Genomic DNA, 27,245 nt, shown 5'->3' on the forward strand with positions numbered 1-27,245 from the left:
GGGGGGACTTGTTCCTGGAAGGGAGCTTCGCGAACATGAGGGCGCTGGAGGAGAAGTTTGGGCTGGCGAGGGGGAATAACTTTCAGTACTTGCAGGTGCGGGATTTCGTACGTAGACGGGTCCCGTCCTTTCCATGCCTTCCACCAAGGGGGATCCAGGACAGGGTCATTTCCAGGGGTGAGGTAGGAGAGGGGAGAGTCTCAGATATTTATAATATTTATAGGATCCTCCAAGATCCTCCTGTTGGAGCCAGACTAGAGCCTCTACCATCCTTGTTCCTATATTTTCCAGATTATTCTTTTCCCCGTCCCATGTCTCCTTCTCCCCCTCCTACTACTGTCCCGCCCTCTCTACTCCCCCTCCCCCATTTACTCCCCTAGCTGTCCCCCCATTGGTGTTTTGTAACCCCCCCCCCCCCCATTACCAGGCGCTCCCTCCTCTGCAGATTTGCCGCGGGGCCCCCCCCCCTCGCAACGTACCTCCTGCGCTAGCTTTCCCACTAGTGTAGTGGCCCCCTCCTAGGGTCGGTTATGTGCCTACCCTTCACCCGCCATATGTTTTTTGCCTCTTTTCATCTTCACCCACTCCTGTGCTCCGCTGCCCTTGACTCTTCCTTCCCACGTTTTGGTTCCCGTATTCGCAGTGAGGCAGTGCAGTCCCACACAGAGTGTCTCAGGCTAATTCAGCCCCTTTGGGTGATCTTCTCACCGCTGTCTTTGCTGCTGTTTTTGCAGCCTATTTTCCTGGACAAATTTATCTGTGCCTGCCCTGGAATATGACCCATAGTTTAGCCGGGCACAGAATCCCAAACTTCACTTTGGTCTTGTACAGGGCCGCCTTCGCTCTGTTGAACTCCGCCTGGTTCTTGGCCAGGTCTGCCCAATGTCCTGATATATCCTGATCTAGTGCTCTTCTCAGTTGCAGGTCCTTGTTTGCCTGGCCCAGCGCAGGATTCTTTCCCGGTCGTGGTATTGGTGCAGTTTGGCGATTATCGTCCCCAGTTGTTGTCCGGTTTGGGTTTCGGCCGGAGCAACTGATGGGCTCTGTCAATTTCTGGCAGGTTGGGGAAGCTGTCCCTTCCCACCAGGTTGCCCAACATCTTGGCCACATAGTTTGTGGGGTCCCTGCCTTTGATCCCCTCTGGCAGGGCCACCATCCTTAAGTTCTGGCGCCGTGACCGGTTCCCATGGTCCACTATTAACCTTTCAGACTTCCTTGCGTCGTGACCAACCTCGCTATTTCCATCTCTAGCGCGGCGATCCGGTCGCTCTGATCTGCTGAGGCTGTTTCTGGTTTCTTTATGGTGTCCCTCTGGACCTCCAGTTGCCTCTCTGCCTTTTCCAGGGTCACCTGCATGGTGACCAGGGCCTCCTATTATGGGACAGCGTTTAGAGAACACCAAAGTGTATCATGGAGTTCACCTGACCCAGAACTATTTCATAGATTTTGGTTATGAGGAACACAAGGGCCCACTTTCCAGGTGTTATGCAACAGAGATCTTCAGTATTTCTAAACAAAACAATGTTTATTCTATGAATTCAGTTAACATTTTATAAACACACAGTAAACATCTTATCAACTACCAACACAAATACCCCCTTTCCAAAGATACAGTACTCTATAGGTAACCCTTAGTAACTTTCCTGACAACATCCATAAGCCAAACACCTTTTTCTACAAAACAGTAGATTTGAATTCCTTATAGAAAACAGGTATTACTTTGAAGTTATCAAGTGGTCTGGAGACATTCTTTAGCATGCAGAGAGACACCAAAAATACACCTTCTTTGTTTGAATGCAGCTCCCAACTAAAAACAAAACCAAAAGACTCAGAGCCACAAAGCAGCTTCCAGCTCAAAACGGAAGTAAAAGACAGAATCACAGCCCAGCTCCACCCACACAGTGACATCACTGCAGACATTTGATAAAACACACTTTTCTTAAAGGCACCCTCACGTGACACTCCACAACCACCATCTTGACCGTAGCTTGAATGTCGGTTCAAATCTCTTCTCTGAGCTCTCTTAGTTCCCTGAAGAGGAACTTCCTCCATCCACCTTCCAGTGAGGGGGAGCCCCATGTGCGATTTGCCGATCCCTCTCGTTCTGGTGTGGTCAGCACTGTCGCTGTCTCGATTGCTTGTTTCTCCTGGTTTCTGCCGCTTTTTGTCTCTTTATGGCCTTTTGTGCTTCTGTTGTCCAGCAACTTCTCTTGTGCTATTGTTAGATAGGGTGAGGGGATACTTTTTTCCCCTGTTTTAGCAGGCTATTCTGAGTAAAAGAGCCTAATTTTGGGTTCTTGGGAAGAGAGCCACCTGAAGTGTAACTGTTATGCACGAGCCCCCCCCCCCCCCCCTCCCCCCCCGGTGACTGGAAGTCGGGGGGAACCTTTTCAAGGCTGTGGGCCTATAGCCAAAACCTGAGATTCTCAGAAATTTTATGTGCATCGTGTGATTTCAACTGCTGTAATTTTTGTTTTTGTTTCACTTCCGATTGAGGCGGAATTACATATTACAGTATATAGCTTTTCATTTGAAATTTCCTGGAGGTTTTTGAGAGGATAACAAAATCAAATTGATCATGGAGTTACATTTCCCTATTCATTAATTTTACTGTTAGTGGTTCCATCTTCAAGATGCTGACTTGTCACTGATGAATGGCTCTTGAATTGGTCACTGGTTACCCTTTTGTCCCCTGTTCCAATCAGCCTGAACAATGGGTTTTGGCAAGCTATTTAACCACTGTGGGGGAGAGGGGAGAGATGGGGCAAAACCAAATCTTTTCCTCACCCAAAATCCTTATCCACCAGTAGGATTTGCTAGGTTACAATTAGGAGCAGAACATCGATCTAATTTTACCCTCTCTAACTTGGAAGCACTAAGGCAATAATAACATCCCCCATTCTAAGTAGCTATCACAGTAAGATCAGCTAATAAAGAGATTGAGAGTCAAATTTGATTCTAGCCTAAGCTTCACGGCTAAACTATACACTGAATAACTTTTTGGAGTGGTCAGGGCACCCCTAATAAGCTTAACGTTTATTTTTTCACTAACACTATATAGTAATATTGTGTAGTGGTTGGAAGGTGACCTCATTCTTTCACAATTTGAATCTAATGTGAAGAATTGCAATTCAGCAGCAATTTACAGTGACTTGGCAATTCATGCAATATTGCTTTCACTTCAAATTGCTGGCTGATTAGCATATTAGTAATGTTGTGCATCATTCCCAAACCGTTCTATTTCAGCAAAATCTAGCCCCCTGGATTTTAATCTGGTCTGTATTGTGTTATTGAAAACACTTGTTTTGATTTTTTTTTCCTCAGGGTATTAATCTGAGTGGTGGCCAGAAGCAGCGCGTTAGTGTCGCAAGGGCTCTGTACTCAAGGTATTGATACATTTTTCCAGTTTGTTGATTGTGATGGATTTATTCACAGAATTATCTGATATTTAATATAAGAGATGATTTCCACACTTGTGCGCTTCCATTGAGGAACAGCACCTGTTTGGAAATTGTGGGCCCACGGTGCCTGATTTCCCATCCACTCATTCCAATGAAAAGTTATTCGAATTGCAATTTCCAATGCAGCGCTCCCTCCGAATGGTGCTCCTGATTCGGGAAACCTAATTGAAATCCAAGAATGATCTATATTACTGCAGTGTTACAAGTTGTATAAAAAGCTGTATTCTACGATTGTTGTGAAAAATCATTCATATTCTTAATAGAACCCCTTGAAAGTGAGTAGCTGTTGATAATTCTAACAGTGGAAGCTATTTGGAGATGTTCACTTGGACCACATTGCTCACACAACAGTGTTATCTCTGTGCCAGTCACCATGAGAGCCATCCGTTTTGACTTCATGTGTAGCTGGAATCGCAGATTGTTTGCATTTTATAAAATATTTCTAAGTTTGAGAGATATTTCCAGGAAATACCATTTACCTAAAGCAAGCTAACCATGATCTTAAGTGTAAAATAAAATTTCAAATGTACGAAAAATGATTATTTTTCATAATTTTCACAAGGGAGCTGCTCATAAATGTAAAAATATTTTATGCATAACTTGTTTTGATTTATATAAATCTATGGAACAAGCTCATTTTTGTGAGACAGTGTAGAGTAGAAGATGCTGATTCATCAAGTGCAAATTAGATAACTTCTTTCAGATAATATTTTGTGATACAATATATGAATATTTATGGTTAGACCTATTGTGAGTGTGGCATATTTGGCAGGAATGGTTGACTTTGGACCAACTTTTCCAAAGATTTTTAACACTGGGATTTCCTCACCTCATGTTTTGACCTGTTGCAGACTAATTAATAAAGGTTGATTGCTATTATTGTTGCTTCGTGTGACTGTCAGGATGATAGAAGACAAATTGGTTTTCTCATCTAGCAATTCTTATAACCATTCAAAGTAATGATAACACTTGTATTTTATTAGTGCCTTTGAAACAAATCACCTTGTAGCACTTCATGCAAAAGTTAAAAGTTCTTCTTGGAGCAAATAAGGTTAAGGAGATTTATCAGAGGTGTTCAAAAATTTGAAGGATTTTGAACGAGTCGGATGGGAGAAACTGTTCTCACTGGAAGAAGGGTCAAGAACCAGAGAACGCAGATTTAACATAACTGACAAATGAATTAGAACATTTTGTTGCAGAGTACACTTCCTGAAATAGTGCTGGGAATAACTTCAAAAAGAAATTGATCTATATTGGAAAATTAAATATTTGCAAGGCAGTGAGTAAAGAAAAGAGGCATGGGACTAATGTATAATTTCCAATAAACTTTTACAGGCTGAGTGGGCCAAATGACCTCCTCCTATACCATATAATTATGGATATTCTATGGATTTGCATTCTAAAATGCAAAGACTAGTATGAAGGCTATTATAAAAGAATGTATTGAAATAGTAATTCTCACACATGCAGTATTATTTCACAATATTATTATTCACGTTATGTAACAATTAAATATAATGAGTCGGTCGTTGTGTTCTTCCTTTGTAGAACCCCATACCATTATAGCTTCAACATACAAACAAACTCCTTGAATACCTTCCACAATGTGCTCCATTGCCCTGTGGAAGATTTCGGATAATAATAATCTTTATTAGTGTCACAAGTAGGCTTCCATGAACACTGCAATGAAGTTATTGTGAAAAGCCCCACGTCGCCACATTTCGGCGCCTTTTCGGGTACACGGAGGGAGAATTCAGAATGTCCAAATTACCTCATCGACGTGCTGTTAGGCCATTTGGACCTTAATAGAATAACATACGGCTATAAAATAAAGAAGAATTGAACTGATTCCATACACTTCAAAAGGGAATGTTTGTATTTTCTTAGTATTCAATTCCACATGAAGTGTAATTTTCTCTGAAGCATTAATCTGGAATAAAACACAAAATGCGGGATATACACAGCCGGTCAGTAATGAAAAGAAAAAGTAGCATTTTGTAACTTCAGAATTGGAGGAGCAAGACTCTTTACAAAATTCAAGTAAAGAAAAATGTAGGGGTGCAAGAACAACATGCAAAAATGATGATTGGACATGCAAAAATGAAGATTGGTCAGCAATCTGTGATTATTTTGCAAATCTTGAAAAAAGGTAAAATACATTGTATAGAAAGATGCATTATGCTTTCCGTCATTCAATTTCCTATTCTTCTCATGGCGATTGTGTCCTTCATGGACATGATAGAAGGTTTGATGAGAGATTTTATTTTACTGGCTAATACATGGGAATACAAAACTCAATGAGTATTTTCCACCCATTATCGACCTGTGAAATATCTTGAAAAATGTTGTCCTCTGCAAGTACTATTTTAATGTTTTCCTTTGGCATCACGATAATGAAAGATATAATCATTTGCAAACAATACTTTGCCAAGATTGTTCAAAATTACCTTTTAAAACTTCAGCATACTTTCTGAGCAATTTATGTCATTCCAAGGATGAAATGGTCAAAGTTGTATTATCTTCTTTTTTATTGAAAGTTGAATTACGTTGAAAGCTTTGGAATTCTATGACTGGATGCCTGGAAGACACACTTGCTGAATTATTCTACCTTTAATCTAATTTAGGTGCTCTGTTGTAATACTGGATGATCCTTTATCAGCCCTGGATGTACATGTTGGAAGTCATGTCTTCCACCAAGGGATCATGGGGATGTTAAAGAAGGAAAACAGAACTGCCGTCTTTGTAACGCACAAACTAGAATATGCTAAAGAAGCTGACTATGTAAGTAAGATATTTTTATTCAATAATCTTTAAGACATCAGAATACTTTCTAAATGACTTCTGTGATTCCTGTGGGTAGCACATATGGTGTTTTTTGTGAGAAACCTTCAGTCAATAAATTCTACTGGTGCTGTGTGTATCAGCAGCCTGTTCTTTTATCTCCCTTTTTTTTTAAAGTACTCTAGTACCACAGGCTACTCCTTAGCTAAGATTTAGAATGAGCAACCGGTTTCCAGCCCTCTGCCCATTCTGGAGTTATCTCCTAGTGAATGTAAGGAGTATTTCTGATTAAATGACTCGCCTTCCTCTCTCCTTTACCATTTCTCCCTGTACCTAATCTCTGCTCAACATAGGAACATGAGTAGGCCATTCAGCCCCTCGAACCTGCTCCACCAACTGATCTAGCATCAATCGCTGTTTGTGGAAGAGAGTTCTAAACCTCTACCACCCTTTGTCTGTAGAAGTGCTTTCTAATATTTCTTCTGAATGGTGGCACTTTATTGAAGATCATACTTTCCTATCCTTCTGCTTCACAGCAGTTTAATATATAGGTTTGCTTCTGTGATCATAATATTAATATAATCATTAATATGAGTGTAATTCCAAAACTCATCGCACAGTAAAGGAAAGAGCAACCCTGTGGCTGGGTGAGCATTCCTAAAACAAATATCTATCCAATTTTCCTTTAACCATATTTAAAAGCTTCAGTGTTTACCTTCCAAATCCCAAGTCGATTTCATTCCTAAATTGTCCTCCATTTTCTCTTCCCTTTGCAGAAAATGACTCCTCATCTTTTCAGATATTGTTCTTTATTTCAAGAAGCCCAAACTCTCTCCCCTCTTGGCTCATTCCTCTTCCTAATTTTATATGCTACTCTTGATAAAAATCATAGAAACATAAAAAATAGGAGCAGGAATAGACCATTCAACCCTTCGAGCCTGCACCGCCATTAATTATGATCATCGCTGATCATCCAACTCAGTAACCTGTTCCCACTTCCTGCCCCACTATCCTTTGATCCCCTTCATCCCAAGAGCTATATCTAACTCCTTCTTGAAAACATAGAACACATTTGCCTCAACTGCTTTCTGTGGTAGCGAATTCCACAGGATCGCCACTCTGTGAGTGAAGAAATTTCTCCTCATCTCAGAACTAAGTGGTTTACCCCATATCCTTAGACTATGATCTCTGGTTCTGGACTCCCCTGCCATTTTGGAACTTCCTTCCTGCATATACCCTGTCTAGTCTTGTTAGGATTTTACAGGTTTCTATGAGATTCCCCCTCATTCGTCTTAACTCCAGCGAATATAATCCTAATTTACTCAATCTCTCCTCATATGTACATCCTCCATACCAAGAATCAGCCTGGTAAATCGTCGTTGCATACAATATTCCAGATGCGGTCTCTCCAAGGCTCCGTATAATTGCGGCAAGACATCTCTACTGTACTCAAATCCTCTCGCTATGAAGGCCAACATTCCATTTGCCTTCTTTGCTGCCTGCATGCTTTCAGCGACTGTGTGTATTCACTGTGAAGCATCTCTGCATTCTCCATACAGCTCACCCTCCCACCCAGCTTTGCGTCATCTGCAAATTTGAAGATATTACATTTAGTTTCCTCACCTAAATCATTAATACATATTGTGAATAGCGAGGGGATTAGTACTAATCCCTGCGGTACCCCCCTAGTTGCTGCCTGCCATTTGGGAAAAGACCCATTTATTCCTACGCTTTGTTTCCTGCCTGCCAATTAGCTTTTTATCCATCTCAATATACCACCCCCAGTCACATGCTTTTTAGTTTTTCACACTAATCTATTATGTGGGACTTTGCTATCTCTTTCAGTAACATTTCCCAATCCTTTATAGTCATGTTGCGTCTCATACCATTGTAGTTTCCTTTATTTAGATTCAAGATCCTAGTCTCAGAATCAACTATGCCACTTTCCATCTTGTTGTCATCATCTCTAGGTATCAACTTTATCAGCTTTTGCCTGCACGGTTGTGCTGTTCGGTTGCTTCCGTGCTATCTGACCACTTGATCAATATTTTTGATGAATCATAATTCCTCTATCTCAATGTTGGAATGATAAAAACCATTGGCATTGACTGGACATAAGGGGATACAAAACCTAATGAGTATTTTCCGCAATAATAATCAACTGATTATCAACCTGCGAAATAGCTTGAAAAATCCTCACTCCCTTGTTACTGATTCCATCCTCCTTCCTGGTCACTGTCTTGGTCTTAATTGGAACTGTTTGTATCTTAATATTATCACATAGGTATCTTTAATACTCCATTTTTCATCCATCACAAAAACTACTTGCATCCACCTCCATGATATTGTCCACCTTCATTCCTTCTTCAATTCCTTTACTGTTGAAAACCTTAAATTTGTCTTTATCAGTTCCAGACTTGATTGCTCAAGATCTTTCCTCACTGCCTCCCATCCAACACTTTCCATAAACTCCACTCTGTCCAAATCTCTGCCAGACATATCCTACCATGCAGTAAGTCTAACGCACCCATCACCTCATCCTCCTTATACGATGAATGGAATCCTGTTTCTCAACATGCATTTAAAATAATCAGCCATTATTTAATTATTTCTTGCCAGTCCTCGCTCTGTAATCTCCTCTCGTTGCCTCAACCAAACTGTTTAGAATTCCCTCCTTAAATCTCTTTTCGCTTTTGAAAAAGTTCTGAAAATGTATTTCTTGATCCAAAGTTTAAGTCTTCTTGGCTAATCTGTTTCTTCCTGATTTAGTGTTGTATGTATGACCATCGATACCATACCTCAGACAGGAATAGGATTAGACTTTTCAGCTCTTTGAGCCTGTTCTGCCATTCCGTTAGTTCATTGCTGAATGTACCTCAGCTCCATTTACACATCTTTGTTACATATCCCTTAATCCCCTTTTCTAACAAAATTCTTCCCAATCTCAGTCAGTTGAACCTGGATCCACAGACTTTTGGGGCAACAAGTTCCAGATTTCGAAAGGTTCTTTTGTTTGTAAACTTGTTTCCATGTTTCACTCCTGAATGTCCAAGCTCCAGTTTTGCAAATATACAAAAAAACAGAAAATACTGAAAATACTCAGCAAATCAGGCAGCATCTGTGGAGAAATAATCAAGAGTTAACATTTCAGGGCGATGATCTGTCATTAGACCTTGGGAAAGTTAGAAACATAATTAGTTTTAAGCAAGTAAAAAAGAGAAAGGTGGGAAGAACAGAAGGGATAGGAACAAAGGAGTGATTAAATTTCAGAAGAATTTCTGATGTATGGTCAAAGGGATTGGAATAGAAACCAGATCTGTCTGGAGAAGGTATGAATCATGGAAGGGTGAACAACTGCAATCCAAAATCAACAAGAAATAAATGACAGTAAAAACAAAATCTGCAAAGAAAAAGTTACAAAATTGGAGTAGAGGTTACAGATCAAAAACCCCGGAAACCTCCGGGGTAGAGGTTACAGTTCAAAATTGTTGAACTCTATCTTGAAAAATTTTATTTTTATTCTCCTTTTTCACATTTTCATCCAAATTTATACCCACCAACAAAGGGTAACAAATACAATGGCAATCCCCTGGCCAACAATCCCTTCCTCCCACCAACCCCCAAACAACCCTCAACATTTTAAATAAAAACATCAAACAAAAAGAATCTGGAATCCACCATACATAGTCACCAACAACATAAACAATCCAAAGCCCCCAGGAGTCCAGGAGGAGAAAGAGGCAAATTTTCTGACCTTTGCCTTCCTGGTAGCCCGGAGACGGGCATTATTAGCTTGGAGGGACTCAAAGCCCCTGAAGTCGGAGGCCTGGTTCACCGACATGGCGAGTTTTCTCAGCCTAGAGAAGATTAAGTTCGCTTTGAGAAGGTCATTGTTAGGGTCCGCTCGGAAGTGGCAACCATTCGTCGACTTCTTCGCGGAGACTTAATCGTCACGGGGGTGGGGGGGGCTAGGGTAGCATAGAATAGGGGGTTAAATAGGCGGGTCTTGGAGAGATGGGAGTTGGTGTTTGCACTACGTTTATTGTTCTTTGTATATTGTTTTTATACTGTTGCTGTCTGTAATGCCAAAAATACCGCATTAAAATTGTTTGTTTAAAAAAAAAGTCTGAACCAGATAATGTTCAACTATAAATAATGCTTTGCCTACGTGATTTACAATGTATAAATATTGCATGATTTCTCAGCTGGGTAAAGTCAGCTCCAAAGACCTTTCTCTAAGGTTGTGCTCTCCCAGCACGTTGGTTAATAATGATTTGTTGGGGCATGTTTAGCTCACTGGGCTAAATCGCTGGCTTTTAAAGCAGACCAAGCAGGCCAGCAGCACAGTTCGATTCCCGTACCAGCCTCCTCGGACAGGCGCCGGAATGTGGCGACTAGGGGCTTTTCACAGTAACTTCATTGAAGCCTACTCGTGACAGTAAGCGATTTTCATTTCATTTCATTTCATTCTGTAACTGTGTTCTCAGATTACTTTGTACAATAGTCTGGCGTACAACACCATCAATCCCACAGCGTTGATGGATTGCCAGATGAAGAAAGAATAGTTGCAGGCGTTTGTAAATTTTAAATTTTCACCATCTGTGTTGTCACTTTATTTTATATTGAATATGGCTTCCAGGGGACTTGGTTCAAGTCTCACATGCACCACCTTCGAAATTACCCTGAAGACCTCCCTCCAATAACCCTCCAGCTTTGGACAGGACCAAAACATATGAACGTGATTTGCGGGAGCCCCCAATAGCGTCCACAAACATCCTCCACCCCCTCAAAGAGTCGGCTCATCCTCGTCTTTGTGAGGTGTGCCCTATACACCACCTTCAGCTGTATCAGCCCCAACCTTGCGCACGAAGTTGAGGCACTTGCCCTCCAGAGCACCTCGCGCCACAACCCATCCTCCATGCCCTCCCCCAACTCTTCCTCCAAATTTATCTTAATCCCCTCCAGCGATGTCTTGTCTTCTCCCAGAATCGCCATATAAATCACCGACACTGCCCCCCTCTCCACTCCCCCTATCGTCAGCACCTCCTCCAACAGCGTGGGGGCCTGCGCCACCGGGAAGCTCTGAATCTCCTTCTTAGCAAAATCTCGGAGCTGCATATGCCTAAAAATTTCCCCCTGCCCCAAACCATGTTTTTCCCCCAGCTCCTCCAGTCCCGCAAAACGGCCCCCTAGAAACAAATCCTTTAGTATCCTGACACCCTTCTCCTCCCATCTCCGAAAATTCCCATCCCACTTCCCTGGCTAAAATTTATGATTCCCCGAATCGGCATTTACCTTGACCCTGCCCCCAGCCTAAAGTGCTGGGCCAACTGCCTCCAGATTTTCAATGTCTCGATTACCACCGGACTCCCCGAGTAAATTACTAATCAAAAGGTGAGGTGCAATTCGTCAAGCTTACATTGAGCTTCATTTGACCATTGCAAATGGGTTCAGGGCAGAGGGGTCAGTGTGAGAGCTTGGATGATGAAGAGAGAAAAAATGAAAAAGTGTTCCATCTTCTGTGCTTGCATGGAAAGGTGCCATGAGAAGGAGGGGAGGTATTTGTGGGTGATTGAAGAATGGGCCAAGTGTCACAGAGGGAACGGTTTCTTTGGAATTCTGAAAGGGGCGGGAAAGGAAAGATGTGTTTGGTGGTCGCGTCACTCATGGAGGTGGCGTCTACTTGTCACATGTAGGCTTACATTAACACTGCAATAAAGTTACTGTGAAAATCCCCTAGTCGCAACACTACTGCATCTGTTCGGGTACACTGAGGGGAAATTCTAAATGTCCAAATCACCTAACAGCACGTCTTTCGGGACTTGTGAGAGGAAACCGGAGCACACGAGGAGAATGTGCAGACTTCGCACACATAGTGACACAAGCCTGGAATCAAACCTGGGACCCAAGCTGGGAATCAAACCTGGGACCCAAGTGCTGGAAGCAACAGTGCTAGCTACTGTAATAACGTGCTGTCCAGAAATGAGGGATGATAGGCTGATGAACATGGTTGAGGTGGGGGTTGGGGAATGATAAAAGTAGCAGTGGTGTATACCAAATACAAGATGCACTGCAGCAACTTGCCAAACCTCCTTTGACAACACCTTCTGAACATCACTGGGTCAAAATGTCAGAACTTTCTTCCTAACAGCACTGTGGGTATACTGCTCAAGAAAGCAACTCACCACCACTGTCTTGATGGAAATCTGGTATGGCTACCAAGGGAAGGGAACAAATGTTAGCCTTACTGGTGATGCTCATATCCCATGAGACCAGAGCTTTCTGGTCACCTATCATTTTAATTCTCCACCTTGTCTCACACTCATCTTTTAGTCTTTGGCTGTTGCATTTTTCCAGTGAAGCTCAACATTAGCTTGAGGAAGGACGGTCTCATCTTTGGTTCAGGCACTTTATAGCCTTCCTGACTCAACATGGATGTAAAAAATGTCAAACCTAGCTTCAACTCTCATTTTGTTTTGTTTTTCCTTGAATATTTTGGCTTTACATTAATTTTTCTCTTGTTTTTACTTTCAGGTGGCAGCTGTTTATCCTTGTGCCACTCACCTCCTCCAGACAGATTTTTCTTATTTGTTGCATTGCCACCTCCTTTGGCCTTGTGTCACCATTGCTTTTGTCACTTAATATCTCTAATCTTTCAACCTATCATAGATCCTTTTTTGTGTTCTTTTTATCATCCTTTCTCCTTCTGTTTGTTTACAATCTATTACACTTCTAACTTTTCCTACTTCTGATGAAAGATCATTGACCTGAAACATTAACTCTATTTGGCTCTCTCGATAGCTGTTACTTAACTTGCTGAATATTTCTCACATTTTCTTTTTATTTCAGACTTCCAGCATCTAAAGTATTTTGCTTTTATATAGCAAATAACCGGCTTTGTTCTGGACTCCTCCACCAGAAGAGGATAAAAGTGATTGAGTTTGCTCGTGTATTGAAATGGTTATGTAGTGTTTTACATGTACGCATTGCGGAAAGAAATGGAGGATGTACTTTGTACTTAATAAGCCAAAAGGATTACTTGAGACAAATCACATAGATGCATTTACAGAGAAGCTAGGTAACCACATGAAGGAGAAAGGAATAGAAGGATATATTGATTGGGTTAGATAAATAAAGGAGAAGGTGTGGAGTGTGGACACCAGCAGGATATGTTCGAGCAAATGGCCTGCTTTTTTGTGCTGTAATATTTAATAACTTTGTAATATATTTCTTCTCCACAGCTTTCCTGTTGATTTTCTTTTTTTTTTAAATAAGTGCAGTCTAAATTTTGGTCAACAAAAATTTTATTTCAGCAAAAATATTAATCTAATTTAAAATTTATTGCAATCAGTAGATATTTAAATATGTAATCTTCTGTACACTGTGATCCATCTGTTTTTAGATCATTGTTATGCAGGATGGGAAGATTGAAATCCAGGGTACCTACAAGGACATCTCTAAACAAAATCCAAATCTGGTAAAAGCTTGGAAAAATCTGACGGCAAAAGGTTTGTATTTTAGTATAAAATGCATGAAATATTAATACTCTTCCAAAAATATTGCAAAGCGGATACTACCAGAAGTCTAAGACGTGTAGAACTGAACTAATATGAAAATTTGAACAGTACACGCTTATCTTTATAGTGTAATTTCTCTCCATTTATTTTATTTTTTTAAGATATTTTATCCCGAACACATGTAATATCAACAAAATATACAATCCATCAAATCATGGTCCACAGTTTGTACAGGTTCTCCCTTTTATATTTAACAACCCCCATGACGAACAACTCCTCAAATAGCGTCATGAATAGCCTCTACCGCATCTCAAGGCCCTTCTCTGGCCCCCTCAACTCAAACTTAATCTTTCCCAACCGGAGAAAGTCATACAGATCCCCCAGCCAAGCCCGTCAACCCCGGCGGCACATCTGACCTCCAATTTAACAGGATCCTTCACCTGCGATCATAGAGGTGAAGGCCACCACATCAGCCCCCTTCCCTCCAAGCAGTATGGGCACTTCTGAGACCCCCAAAGATTACCACCATAGGGTCCGGCCTAACCTTCATCCCCACTATCCTAGATCGCGTCCCAAATACCACCTCCCAATAACTCTCAAGCTTCTCACAGCCCCAGAACATGTGAGCATGATTCGCCAGCCGCTGCCCACACTTCTCACGCCCACCCCTGTAAGAACCCACTCATCCTCGCCCGAGTCATGTATACCCCTATGCACCACCTTGAAACTGAATAAAGCTCATCCTTACGCAGGAGGAGTTCACCCACCACTTCGCTACATACCATAGCTCCAAACCTATTTCCCTCCCAGCTCCTCCCATTTACTCTTGATCCTCACCACCTCAACCCCACGCTGCTCCCCCAACCATCTATTATCTCCAATCCTGCCCTCCCCACGTCGTCAGGAAACGGCAGTTGCTCCAGTAGTATGTACCCTGGTAGCTTGGGGAACGTGCGCTACTCCTTTTGTGAAAAGTCCCACACCTATATATACCTAAACTCACTGCTCCTCTGCAGCTCAAACCTCTCCCACAGCTCGTCCAGTCTCATAGACTTCCCTCCCGAGAACATGTCCCTAACCCACGCCAGCCCGCCTCCCTCCACTTGCCATACATCCCATCCGTCTCCCTCGGCTTAAACATCCCCCATGACGAACACAGTTCTCACACAGTGGCTTCAATACTGACATTCTTTCCAACTTAAAATGCCTCCTTAACTGGTTCCATATCCTGATCGTCGACTTCACCACTGGGCTCCCCATTTACTTTCCTGGAGCTAACGGCAACGGGGCTGTCACCAGAGCCCTCAGACTGGAACCCCTGCTGGACTCATCTTCCAACCTGATCCACTCTGCCCCTTCCCAACACCACCATCTCCATATTTGCCGCCTAGTAATAATTCAGCAGGTTCGGGAGCGCCGACCTCCCTTTCTGTCTCTGCAGCAGAGCCCTGTTCATCCTCGGCACCTTTCCCACCCATATTAACTCCGAGATCAGTGCCTCTACCCTTCGGAAGAAGGCATTTAGGGAGAAAGGGTTTGAAAATAAACAGGAACCTTAGCAGCAAATTCATCTGCACCCTCCCTGCCAACGTCAAGTGCAAAGTAGCCCACCTCTTAAGATCCTCCTTAACCACTTCCACTAAAGCTGCTATATTCTACCAGTGCATCGTGGCCCGTTCAGATGTCACCCAAATACCTAAACCTCTCTCTAGCTACCTTAAACGGTAGTGTCCCCAAATTGGCCCCCCACCCCGACGCATTCACCAGTAAGACTTTGTTCTTCCCAACGTTCAGCTTATACCTGGAGAAGGCCCCAAACCTTTCCAATAGACCTATGATTGTGCCTATACTCTCCAGCAGGTCCCACACAAATAACAACAGGCCATCTACGTGCAACAATACCCGGTGCTCCCTGCCCCCCTCTCAATCTCTCGCCACCCAGCTGACCCCCGAAGGGCCATTGCCAAGGGCTCAATCGCCATCGCGAATAACAATGATGACAGTGTTCCCTGTGCAACCCAAAACATGCTGAACTTGTCTTAAGGACGCATCGAAAAGGTGCACCCTCGCCACAAACTTCGGTCCAAATCCAAACCTACCCAACATCTCGAACAAGTACCTCCACTCTACCCAATCAAAGTCCTTCTCCGCATCCATAGATACTGTAACCTCTGGTACCTGCCGGAGTCATCACTACATTCAACAGCCTCCTGATGTTGCTGAAGAGCTGCCTACCCTTCACAAACCTGTTTGATCCTCCGAGACCACCTCTGGCACATACCCCTCCATCCTACCCGCCAACACTTTTGCCAGTATTTTCATGTCCGTATTTAACAACGAGATGGGCCTATATGACCCACACACTAGTGGATCCATTCCCCTTCTTTTGGGTCAATATAAATCAATGCCTGTGACAGCATTGCTGGCAATTCCCCCCCTCTCCACTGCCTCACTGAACATCCCCCAAAAGGTGGGGGCCAACCCTGTTGCAAACAGCTTATAAAACTCCGCCGGACAGCCATCCGGCACCGGGTCTTCCTGATTGCATTCCCCTGATATTATCCATCACATCCCTCAGCACCAGCGGCTCTTCTAATGCCTGCCTCTTCCCTTCCTCCAACTCTGGGAATCCAACCTGTCCAAGAATCATCCCCTGTCCCCCGTTTCTCCACCCGGCTTGCCCTTATACAACTTCTCGTAACACCACCTGAACACCTCATTTATCATTTCTGGCTTCGACACCACCTCCTCATTCTCTGCCCACACCCTTAAAATTTCTCTAGACAGTTCCTGCCACCAAAACTAGAGGGCCAGCATTCGCACGTCTTCTCTCCATACTCTCCCTCCGCAGCTGCATATATCCCCATTTCTAACAAATGCACACTTACTCTGGAATTACTTTTTTAAATCTTTGTTGATTCTGCTTATTGCATTATTAATAAATTTTTAAAAGTAATATGGATACATAATACTTACTACATATTTCCACAAAATTGCTACCTACAAAAGTGTTCTGAGCAAATGAATGCTTAAATAATGCAAATGTTGAGAACCTTATAAAATGAATCTTTACTCTAATAATTGACCATATTAAAAACCTTGCACCTGATGTGCATCCCCAACACATATTTTTCTTAATTCTGTGTCTTAACTTTTGATGAGCATTTTGTGTTTCAACATTTATATTGAGAAATTCCTGTAGAGTTTTTCACCCAGTCTCTTTTTTGTTTTTGTTTTTTGGAACACTGAAACAAACTGGAGACTGAGTTCTTAAAGCTTTAACGTGGTCCAATCTCTCATTTAAGATATAATCATGTGTCTGTTTCTGTTTTGATACTTAGACAACATTTCCTCGACAGTTAGAAAGCAAAACAAAAATTATTCATTGAGAATTTAGTTTCATTTTCTTGAAAGTTTGAATTATTTTCTTCCTTCTAATTGGCTGCTGTCCATATCACATATGACAAGCTGCTTTTTTAATTATATTAGGTAAGCTTAATATTTTCATACAAAAAAGACGCTCTTCGGAACTATTTTGGGCTTAAAGCATAGTTTTTATGTATAAAAATGAGGGAAATTGTAAAGAATAAACCTTTGAGTATGCAGGTGTCATGAGGTGTCATGATGGTAATGTCACTGGACTACTAATCCAAAGGTCCAACATAATGCTCTGGGAATGGTGACCGTGCAATTATCATCGATTGCTGGAAAGACCCATTTGGTTCACTAATGTAGTTTAGGAAAGGAAAGCTTCTATCTTTACCTGGTCTGACCCTCATGTGACTCCAGAGGCACAGTAACTGCCCTCTGAAATGGCCTAGTAAAGCCACTCAGTTAAAGGGCAACAGGGATGGACAATAAATGTTGGCCTTGCCAGTGACAACTACAACCCATGAAACTTATTTTTCAAATGAGGTTATTTTTTGTGAATGATAATTGCATAATTTAAAGATTATATATAAGCAAATTTCCAGATGGTTCTCTAAATACTTTAATGCAGGAAAATAAAGATATAAGGCAGAAATTGGCGCCACAAGTGGTGTGGACGGTTGGCATTAGGAGGCTGGAAGGCAGGAATGTTTCATGCATGTGGCTGAAAGATGAAGTGATCAATTTGAGTCTCATTCTCCTGGATCCTCCTCCACGTACAAGACTGTCAAATGCTGTTGCTCCAATACGGCCAGATCCATTAAACTCCTCCATATCACTGGAATCTGTTTTACCCTCCTCACCCTCCCCACAGTGTTCCTAAGCCCCCGTCCACACTGCCCCCCCCCCCCCCCCCCCAGCACCACCACCACTGTGTACCCATCTTCCTCACTCCCTCTAACTACTCAAAATCATAGAGCACTTTCCAAGTCCTCTTTGCTTCAAGATGGGCATTTCTGATCAATGTTCCCAAAACATAGAACCTCTTTGCAGTGTTCTAAAAACTCACGTTTGCAGTGCTCCATGGTGCTCTTAGATCAAGGTTTTGCACAGACTGCAAGGACAAAACCCTTCCCCAGACTACAGGGGTCGAACGCTTCTCACGATGATTCCCAGTGCTGATAAATCAGCAGCATAACAACGCTTAGGAAATTTTGACTCACTGAAAATAACACCTCAGGAGATCTCCTCATACATGTTATTTTTGAGACTTGTGAAGTGCTACCCAATGTTTTTATCAAATCCAAGAGTGAAATTCATATTTCTCACATCTGTTTCTTGATGGTGCATCCGTTATAGCCAAAGGCATCATATAGAAGGTGACTTAACAGCTGAAATGATCACAGTTGGTGGTAATATTTCAATGGCAGTCTGAAAATCAGTCTACTTTGGGGTATTCAATTTTTACCTGAGCCATTTCTTAACAGCTTCTTTTGATCTGAATCATTGAGAGAGAGAAATGGTCGTTTCCAGTTTTTCTTCTCCTCAGTTGTGCATTGCCTGATTTTTAAAAGTAATGCACTGAATTTGTAAGGGGAAATATCTTGAAGAATTAAACTCTGCCCCAACTTATTACTTGGGGCACCAAGAAATTACTGAAGTGCTTTACTCATTAGATCATAGAATTTACAGTACAGTAGGAGGCGATTCGGCCCATCGAGTCTGCACTGGCCCTGAGAAAGAGCACCTTGCTTAAGCCTAGGCCTCCACCCTATCCACGTAACCAGTAACACCACCTAATCTTTTGGACACTTGAGGGGCAATTTAGCATGCATCAGATTCATCTTGAGTTTTTATCATATTAGCTAATTATAATTGGAGATCTGCCAAGAACAGGACCTTTATTTCAACATGCATTATACACTAAAAGACATATGTGGCTCTCAGAATTGTATGTGGTAAATGACAGACCCATTGATGCCGCTTTATGACCTAATTTCAATTAAATTCAAGAAAACCTTTAACATTGCATTTCAAAGTGAATATGTTCCTGTAAACTGACTTCAAGAAACACTGCAATTACTCGATTAACACAACGCAGCTCTGGAACAAAACCTTTCATTCAGTTAAATTGCAACCACAATTCTATTTTCTGGTGTTTGTTAAGCAAATACGTGAGAAATTTGTAATGTCAGGTGGTGTTACTATCCTATGCCTTTCCATCTTTGGTGCATTATAAATGATGCTTCTGGAAGGAATTACAAATGAAGGCTCCATATTGTAGCAGCCCCCCCGAGGCCAATGGTATTACATCGGGAATCCTTGATCACCTTTTCTGCTTTGAGGAAAAATACATTCTGCTTTCCTCTTTTCCTCCATCCAAAATATGCCACAAGACATCATTAGTGAAAATGAAAGCACACAAGAGTTGGAGAGAATCTTATGGTTAGGAGTTTCTCTGATTAGCAGGATGTGATGAGCATTTTTCCCCAAGGATCAGTAGTGGGGGCTACAGCTTTTCACTATACATATTCTCGTACCAGCTCAGGTTATTCATGAAGGCCCACCTTTTTTTTTATTAAGGGGCAATTTAGCATGGCCAATTCACCTACACTGCACATCTTTGGGTTGTGGGGGCATAACCCACGCAAACACGGCGTGAATGTGCAAACTCCACACGGACAGTGACCCAGAGCCGGCATCGAACCTGGGACCTCAGCGCCGTGAGGCTACAGTGCTAACCACTGCGCCACCGTGCTGCCCTCGGACCCACCCTTTTAACCTTGCCCCTCGCTTGGGGTGCAGTGATCCTCAGGTTAAATTACCACCAGTCAGCATTCCCCCTCAACGGGGAAAGCAACCTATGGTCATCTGGGACTATGGCGACTTTACTTTATATGTGTATATATATATATATATATATATATATATATATATATATAAAAACACATGACTATTCAATGCGACTTGCTTTGAATAAGGGGCCTGAATGGGTAATGCGCGCCGAGGCTGGACATAGCCCCATTTTTTACAAAGGGGAGCTCCGCTCACTGTTGTAGCGAGAGATCGGGATGCCATTTTTAAATGCCGTCCCGATCTCCGAGGCCCCAAAAAGAATCCCCGCCCCCGCCCCCGCCCCCCAGCACACCCATGGCGGACAACCCCGGCCCGATCACATGCTTGCAAAAAAATGCCAGCTTGGCACTTTGACAGTGGCAACCTTGAACCCCTGGCAGTACCACCTGGGCACCTTGGTAGTGCCAGGCTGGCACCCATGTGGCAGTGCCAGGGTACCCTGGTGGCACAAGCAGTGCCAAAGCACAGTCCTTCTGAAACGGCATGCAGCTGGGGGCCACCGATCCCCTTGGAGACCCCACACGAGTGTCGTTCTGTCTAGTACCAAACGGCACTCATCCAAAGCCTCACACGAATCCCAAAGCCTCAGGTGCCTCGGAAATCTGCACATTAGAGTAAGGCTTACTGCCTCGCTCTAATATGCAGATTTGCCAAAAAGTGATCCCGACCATTGTGGACGGGATTCACCTCTCAACGTCTCGCGGGATTGCGTTGAATCTCGCAAGGCATTGCAAGCCAGGTAGATCCCAGAAGCGGGGGGGCCGCGGCTTTCACCGGCCACGCTGCGCCACGGTGAGATGCTTTTCCGGCGCAGCGTGGCCGGAGGATCGCGCCTAGAGACTTGTATCCTCGATTTACAGATTATACTAAATTATGTGGCTTTGCAAGTTATGGGGATGAAAGCAGCAAGTTCAAAAAAGCATTGATAGACTAAGTGAGTGGGCAAAATGATGGAGTTGGCTCTGGGAAAAATAAGAGATTTCCACTTTGGATCAGAGAAAGATAAATAGGGATATTCTCTCAATGGTGTGAAACGAGAGCTAGAAATTAATCTTTTAATTTTGAACACATGGGCCATGGTTCATGCAATGCCTGTGCACATTTCAGATTAAAGCAGGTCGGACAAAAATACAGTCACCCACCTCATCTGAATGATTTAATCATAGAAATCTGTACCTCCACCGCTGATCTTCTCTTTGCAATGTTGCTGGTGTGACCTGCACATAGCAGGTGGTATTTTCACACTGAGGGCACCTTCAGTCACGTGGTGTAGCACTATCACCATGCTAAATGGGATTGATAGATTCAGAGCCAATCTAGCAATACAAAAATGGAAATTCATGAAATGCCATGGCCATCAGCAACAGCAGATGTGTATTTACTGAAACCTCATGTTCTGACAAATCCATAACTCTATAATTACCATCAAGCCAGGTACCAACAATTCTTCAATGGGGAGTGTAGAAGAGCACACTTGGAGCAGCACCAAGCGTATCTAATTGAAAGACATGGCAGGCAATGTTGTTCTTATCTTCCTCTTCATCAGTAATTGTGATGGTGATTAACCATTGCTCAAAGGCGATGCTCAATAACTGAAAAATGCCAGATATGGATCATCCTGGCTGTCCATTGATTTTTAAAGTAATTGTTTTACTATTTGCTCATCTTTCTCTGCATTTCCATTTGACTGTGCATATAAAGAGAGCTGGATGTGACATGCTTGAAGTCATACTTCTGTGCAAATTCCCTCCATTCCTAACAACTGAAACATGGACTTTGTCACTCATGACAACCCCATGATGAGCAAAGAAAGCTTTAGTATGCATTCTAACACACCTGGCTGATGAGCTGGATAACTGTGCCACTTCAGGAAAATTGGAAAAGTAACCTACAAGCAGTAAATACGCCTTCCCTTTGTGATAAAACAAGTCTATCCCTACTTTCTGCCATGGAAGTGTCGCTATGTCACTTGTCTGCATTGGTTCTTTCATTTGTCTATGTTGGAATTTTTGACATGTTGTGCATTCCTCTACTGTCCTTTGAGTATCCTTGTTGATCTCTGGCCAATATACCGTGTCTTGTGCTCTCCTTTTACACTTTTCAATTCTGAGGTGGCCCTCATGATGTTTTGTAAAATGTTGGCTCACAGAGACTGTGGTATTATTATTCTTTGTTGCCTTAGTAGGAATCCATTGGCTACACTTAGTTCTGCTCTGATGCTGTGGTACTTTGAACATGACCCTTTTGGCCATTCCTCATTGAGACTCTTGAGTACCATCTGCAGAACTTCATCCTTCTTGATTTCTGCCACTATTATTTCTATTTTTCAGCAGACACTGGCAGTGTCTCTGACACCAGATTGACATGCACTTCCACATCTTCTTCAATATGATTGTCTTCCAGCACAGCTGTCGCTCTTGATAGCGCATCTGCAATTACAATGTGCTTGCCTGGAGAGTAAATGAGATCAAAATCACCGCTGGAGCTTCATCATCATTTAGGTTTTTTTGACGATGGCTACGAATGGTCTGTGATCCGTTTTTACCAGAAACGTTGGTAGGCCAGACACATAGCTATGAAACATTTCCAAGCCATTAACTAGTCCAAGACATTCCTTCTCAATTTGAGCATATCAAAGTCGATCATGGACCTAGGCGTATAGGCAACTGGATTCCAATCTACTCCATCTTCCTGCTGTAACAAAACTGCACCTAACCCATCCTTCGATGCATCAGTCAAGACTTTTGTTTTCTTGGTCCGGTCAAAAAATACTAGCAGTGGAGCTGTTGTCAAAGCTTTCTTCAGAGTAAGCCATTCTTGCTCATGCTTATCTGTCCATTCAAAAGTATTCATTGTCATAATATCCACTCATGTATATAATGAGAAGCAGACAGGCAGTGATTGACACATAGGATGACCAGTAAGCATACAACACAGTACAGCCAATCACCAGACCGGACACTACCACTATAAAGCCAGAGGGCACTAGGTTTCCCGCTCTCTCGGGACCCAGCTACTGAGACAGTCGGAGTCCACGAGCTAGCTAGTGCAAACACCATGCGGTAGCTAGTAAGTCTGGTCAGGCTACTACAAGGTCACCAGTCAGATCACCAGTGTCGACCCACAGCTGAATATGTATAGCAGTTCTATAGTTGAATAAAACAGTGTTGGATCTTCTCCAGTGTTCGATGTCTGTTTCTAACTTCCCTGCATAGAGTGCAGTCCACATCGAACCAACCTGCCTAACACATCACTCATCTTCTTGATAACTTCTCTCAAACACATTGTCTTGGCTGACTATTTCGGAATAAATTTGCCTATAAAGTTGGTCATTCCTAATAGCCTCAGAACTCCTTTCTTGTCTGACGGTCGTGGCATATTCATTATTGCCTGTATTTTCATTCGATTGGGTTGTCCGCCTTGAGCATGTAACTTGTCCCCCAGTAATGTGATTTCTTTAACGCCAAATTGACACTTGGCTTTGTTCAACCTCAGCCCATACTTCTTAACATGCTGTACTTTGATGAGTCGGTCGTTGTGTTCTTCCTTCATAGAACCCCATACTATTATATCGTCAACATGCACACAAACTCCTTGAATACTTTCCACAATGAGCTCCATTGCCGTGTGAAAGATTTCAGATAATAATGATCTTTATTAGTGTCACAGATAAGCTCACATTAACATGTAATGAAGTTACTGTGAAAATCCCCTAGTCGCCACACTCCAGCACCTGTTCGGGCACAGTGAGGGAGAAGTCAGAATGTCCAATTCACCCAACTAGCACATCTTTCAGGACTTATGGGAGGAAACCGGAGCACCCGGAGGAAACCCACGCAGACCAGGGGAGAACGTGCAGACTCGCACAGATATTGACCCAAGCAGGGAATCAAACCCGGGTCCCTGGGGCTATGAAGCAATAGTGCTAACCACTGTGCTACTATGTTGCTGTTATTATCCCAAAAGGCATTCGAAGAAAACAAACGCCCAAATGGAGTGTTAAATGTACAATATTTTGTACTCTCTCCATCCAATATGAGTTGCCAAAAACCCTGCGATGCATCCAGTTTACTGAAGCATGTTGCACCTGACATTTCACTCGTATTTCTTCACTGTTTGGTATTGGATAGAGTTCTCGCTTGATGTTGGCAATGAGGTCTTTAGGATCCATGAATATTCTTAAACCGTTGTTGCAATTCTTAAAACACACCATTGAATTTACCCAATCTGTTGGTTCTTCGATTTTCTTAATGATCCCCAGATATTTCATTCCATCAAGTTCAGCTTTCAACTGATCTCTTAATGGTGCTGGTACTCTCCTAGGAGCATGTTTTACGGGTTGGGCATTATTCTTTGGTTGAATTCGGTAAGTGAATGGCAAGACACCGAAACCTTGAAAAATCTCTTGAAATGCTTGTACTATTGAATCCACCGATCTACTGTGTGTATTCAAAGCATAGTCAGCACTATATACTCTCTTGACTAACTGAAGTGCTTCACAACCTTCCTCGCCCAGTAGCGATTCACGATCTATGTCTACAATTACAAATTTCACTTTATGGATTCTATCTTTGACTTGAACTTCAAGCTCACACGCGCCTAAAGAATTAATCCTTTGACCATTGTAATCTTTTAAAATACTGGTCTGTTCAAAATCTTGGGCTGGATTCTCATCACTTCAATATCCATGATACTGATTAGATTCACTCTTGCTCCTGTGTCGAGTTTGACATTTATAAACATATGAATAATGGGCAGCACGGTAGCACAAGTGATTAGCACTGTAGCTTCACAGCGCCAGGGTCCCAGGTTCGATTCCCTGCTGGGTCACTGTCTGTGTGGAGTCTGCACGTTCTCCCCTTGTCTGCGTGGGTTTTCTCCGAGTGCTCCCGTTTCCTCACATAGTCCAAAGACGTGCAAGTTAGGTGGATTGGCTATACTAAATTGCCCTTCATGACCAAAAAAAAAAGTTGGGAGGGGTTATTGGGTTACGGGGATAGGATGGAAGTGAGGGCTTAAGTAGGTCGGTGCAGACTCGATGGGCCGAATGGCCTACTTCTGTACTATATGTTCTATGACAAATACGATTTGATCCCTGATAATTGATGATTTTAATGTGGCAAGTCTGAGCCTTTAATTTTAGATCCATGAGAAAACGGTTGAGCGACTCGCCGGTCTATTGCGTGCGAGTTCTGAAAATGTACCTTTCAAAAGCTTCTTTCTTCTTTGGGGTACAATGCTCATCAAACATTTTAACAATGGCATCAAAGTTCTCACAATCTGCCTCTCTCTCAAATATAAATGTGTTAAAGATTTTGATGGCCTGTGGACCTGCTTCAGTGAGCAGCAACGCTATTTTTTGCTCCTCAGGCTGTGCCTGTAAACCTAGAGCTGCTATGTACAAGGTAAATGGCTGCTTAATAACGCATCAATTTGCATACATGTCACCAGTTACATGATGTCATTGTGATGTTTTCAAGTTATCCATCTTTTCTTCGGTGACAAGTTAAGCGTTGAAATGTGTTCTGTTGATGCTCTTCGTTGGTTCGTAGATTATATTTTTTAGTAGTACCATTTCCTAAGTTCTTTACTTCAGATCTTTAATTCATAGGTCACAACTTCTGGTACCATGTTACGTTCTAGTGCTTTGCAATGATTGAGTCAGTGCACCAAAGAAGTCTAGTTTGTGACTTGGTAAGATTTATTAAATTACAATAACATGGGTAGAAAATAATACTAATAATACTAACGAACTGTAAATTGTTAACAACTAGAATTCGCGAGCTAACAAACACGACGATCCACGATGACTCCTCACCCAGATTCCTCGAGGTTGCAGTGTCACGTGCTGTAGTTCTACTGCCACCTGCTGGTTGGGGGTCTAACATATTAACATATTGTGGCGCTAACAATTGTACTCAAAGACGAGAGACATGTACAATCGAGGCTTTATTGCTGTGTGATGCTATTCCTCCGGCTGCAACTGTAGACTAGGGTCTGAGTGACTCACACGCATATTTATACACAAGCTCCCTGTGGGCGGAGCTAGCTGGCAGGGGCTTACCGGAGGAACCTTTATTACAGATACAGCCATACATCCCCCTACTGCAAGTATGCATATCTACAGTGGTTATCACCACATTCACCCCCTGTAAAAAATGAGTCCGGCGGGGGTGACGTGGAGCGAGACTGTGTCCTGGCGGCCGTCGGGGAACTCCACGTAGGCATACTGAGGGTTGACGTGGAGAAGGCGTACTTTGTCCACCAGGTGTTCCGCCTTGTGGTGCCGGACATGCCTACGGAGAAGGACTGGGCCTGAAGCCGTGAGCCAAGTCGGAAGCGACACCCTGGATGTAGACTTCCTAGGGAAGGCAAAAACACGTTCATGGGGTGTAGTGTTAGTTGCGGTGCACAGTAGTGACCGAATGGAATGGAGCGCGTCAGGGAGGACCAGCTGCCAGCGAGCGGCTGGGAGGTCCCTGGACCGTAGGGCCAGCTGGACGACCCTCCATACCGTCCCGTTCTCCCTCTCTACCTGCCCGTTTCCCCGGGGGTTGTAGCTGGTCATCCTGCTGGAGGCGATACCCCTGCTGAGCAGGAAATGACGCAGCTCATCACTCATGAACGAGGATCCCCTATCACTGTGGATGTAGTCGGGGAAACCGAACTGGGCGAAAATGGAATCCAGGGCCTTGATGACGGTGGCAGACGTCATATCCGGGCATGGGGTGGCGAAAGGGAACCTAGAAAATTAATCGACCACACTAAGGATGTAGGTGTTGCAGTCGGTGGAGGGGAGGGGCCCTTTGAAGTCCACGCTGAGGCGTTCAAAGGGGCGGGACGCGTTCACCAGGCACGCGCGATCTGGCCGGTAGAAGTGCGGCTTACACTCGGCACAGACCTGGCAGTCTTTGGTGACTGTCCGTACTTCCTCGACGGAGTAGGGCAGATTGTGGGCTTTGATTAGATGGTACAAGCGAGTGACCCCCGGATGGCAAAGGCACGCAGCTGGTTCACTTGTGCGCTGGCACATGTACCTCGGGAGAGGGCGTCTGGGGGCTCGTTGAGCTTGCCGGGCGATACAAGATCTCGTAGTTAAAGGTGGAGAGCTTGATTCTCCACCGCAAGATTTTGTCATTCTTGATCTTGCCCCGCTGCGTGTCGTTGAACATGAAGGCTACCGACCGTTGGTCAGTGAGGAGAGTGAATCTCCTGCCGGCCAGGTAATGCCTCCAGTGCCGCACCGCTTCAACGATTGCCT

The 27,245-nt window shown here is 43.2% G+C and overlaps 1 protein-coding gene across 1 annotated transcript in view; it reads left to right on the forward strand.

The window, feature by feature from the left end:
* The window catches only part of LOC119972613 (ATP-binding cassette sub-family C member 9-like), a 317,550-nt gene that overhangs the window by 235,686 nt on the left and 54,619 nt on the right, over positions 1-27,245 (forward strand). The window contains 3 exon segments of the mRNA XM_038809604.1: positions 3,325-3,386; positions 6,086-6,242; positions 13,645-13,750. Coding sequence (XP_038665532.1) covers positions 3,325-3,386; positions 6,086-6,242; positions 13,645-13,750 — 325 coding nt within the window.

The sequence above is a fragment of the Scyliorhinus canicula genome, chromosome 10 (assembly GCF_902713615.1).
Source record: "Scyliorhinus canicula chromosome 10, sScyCan1.1, whole genome shotgun sequence".
In the NCBI taxonomy this organism is placed as follows: domain Eukaryota; kingdom Metazoa; phylum Chordata; class Chondrichthyes; order Carcharhiniformes; family Scyliorhinidae; genus Scyliorhinus; species Scyliorhinus canicula.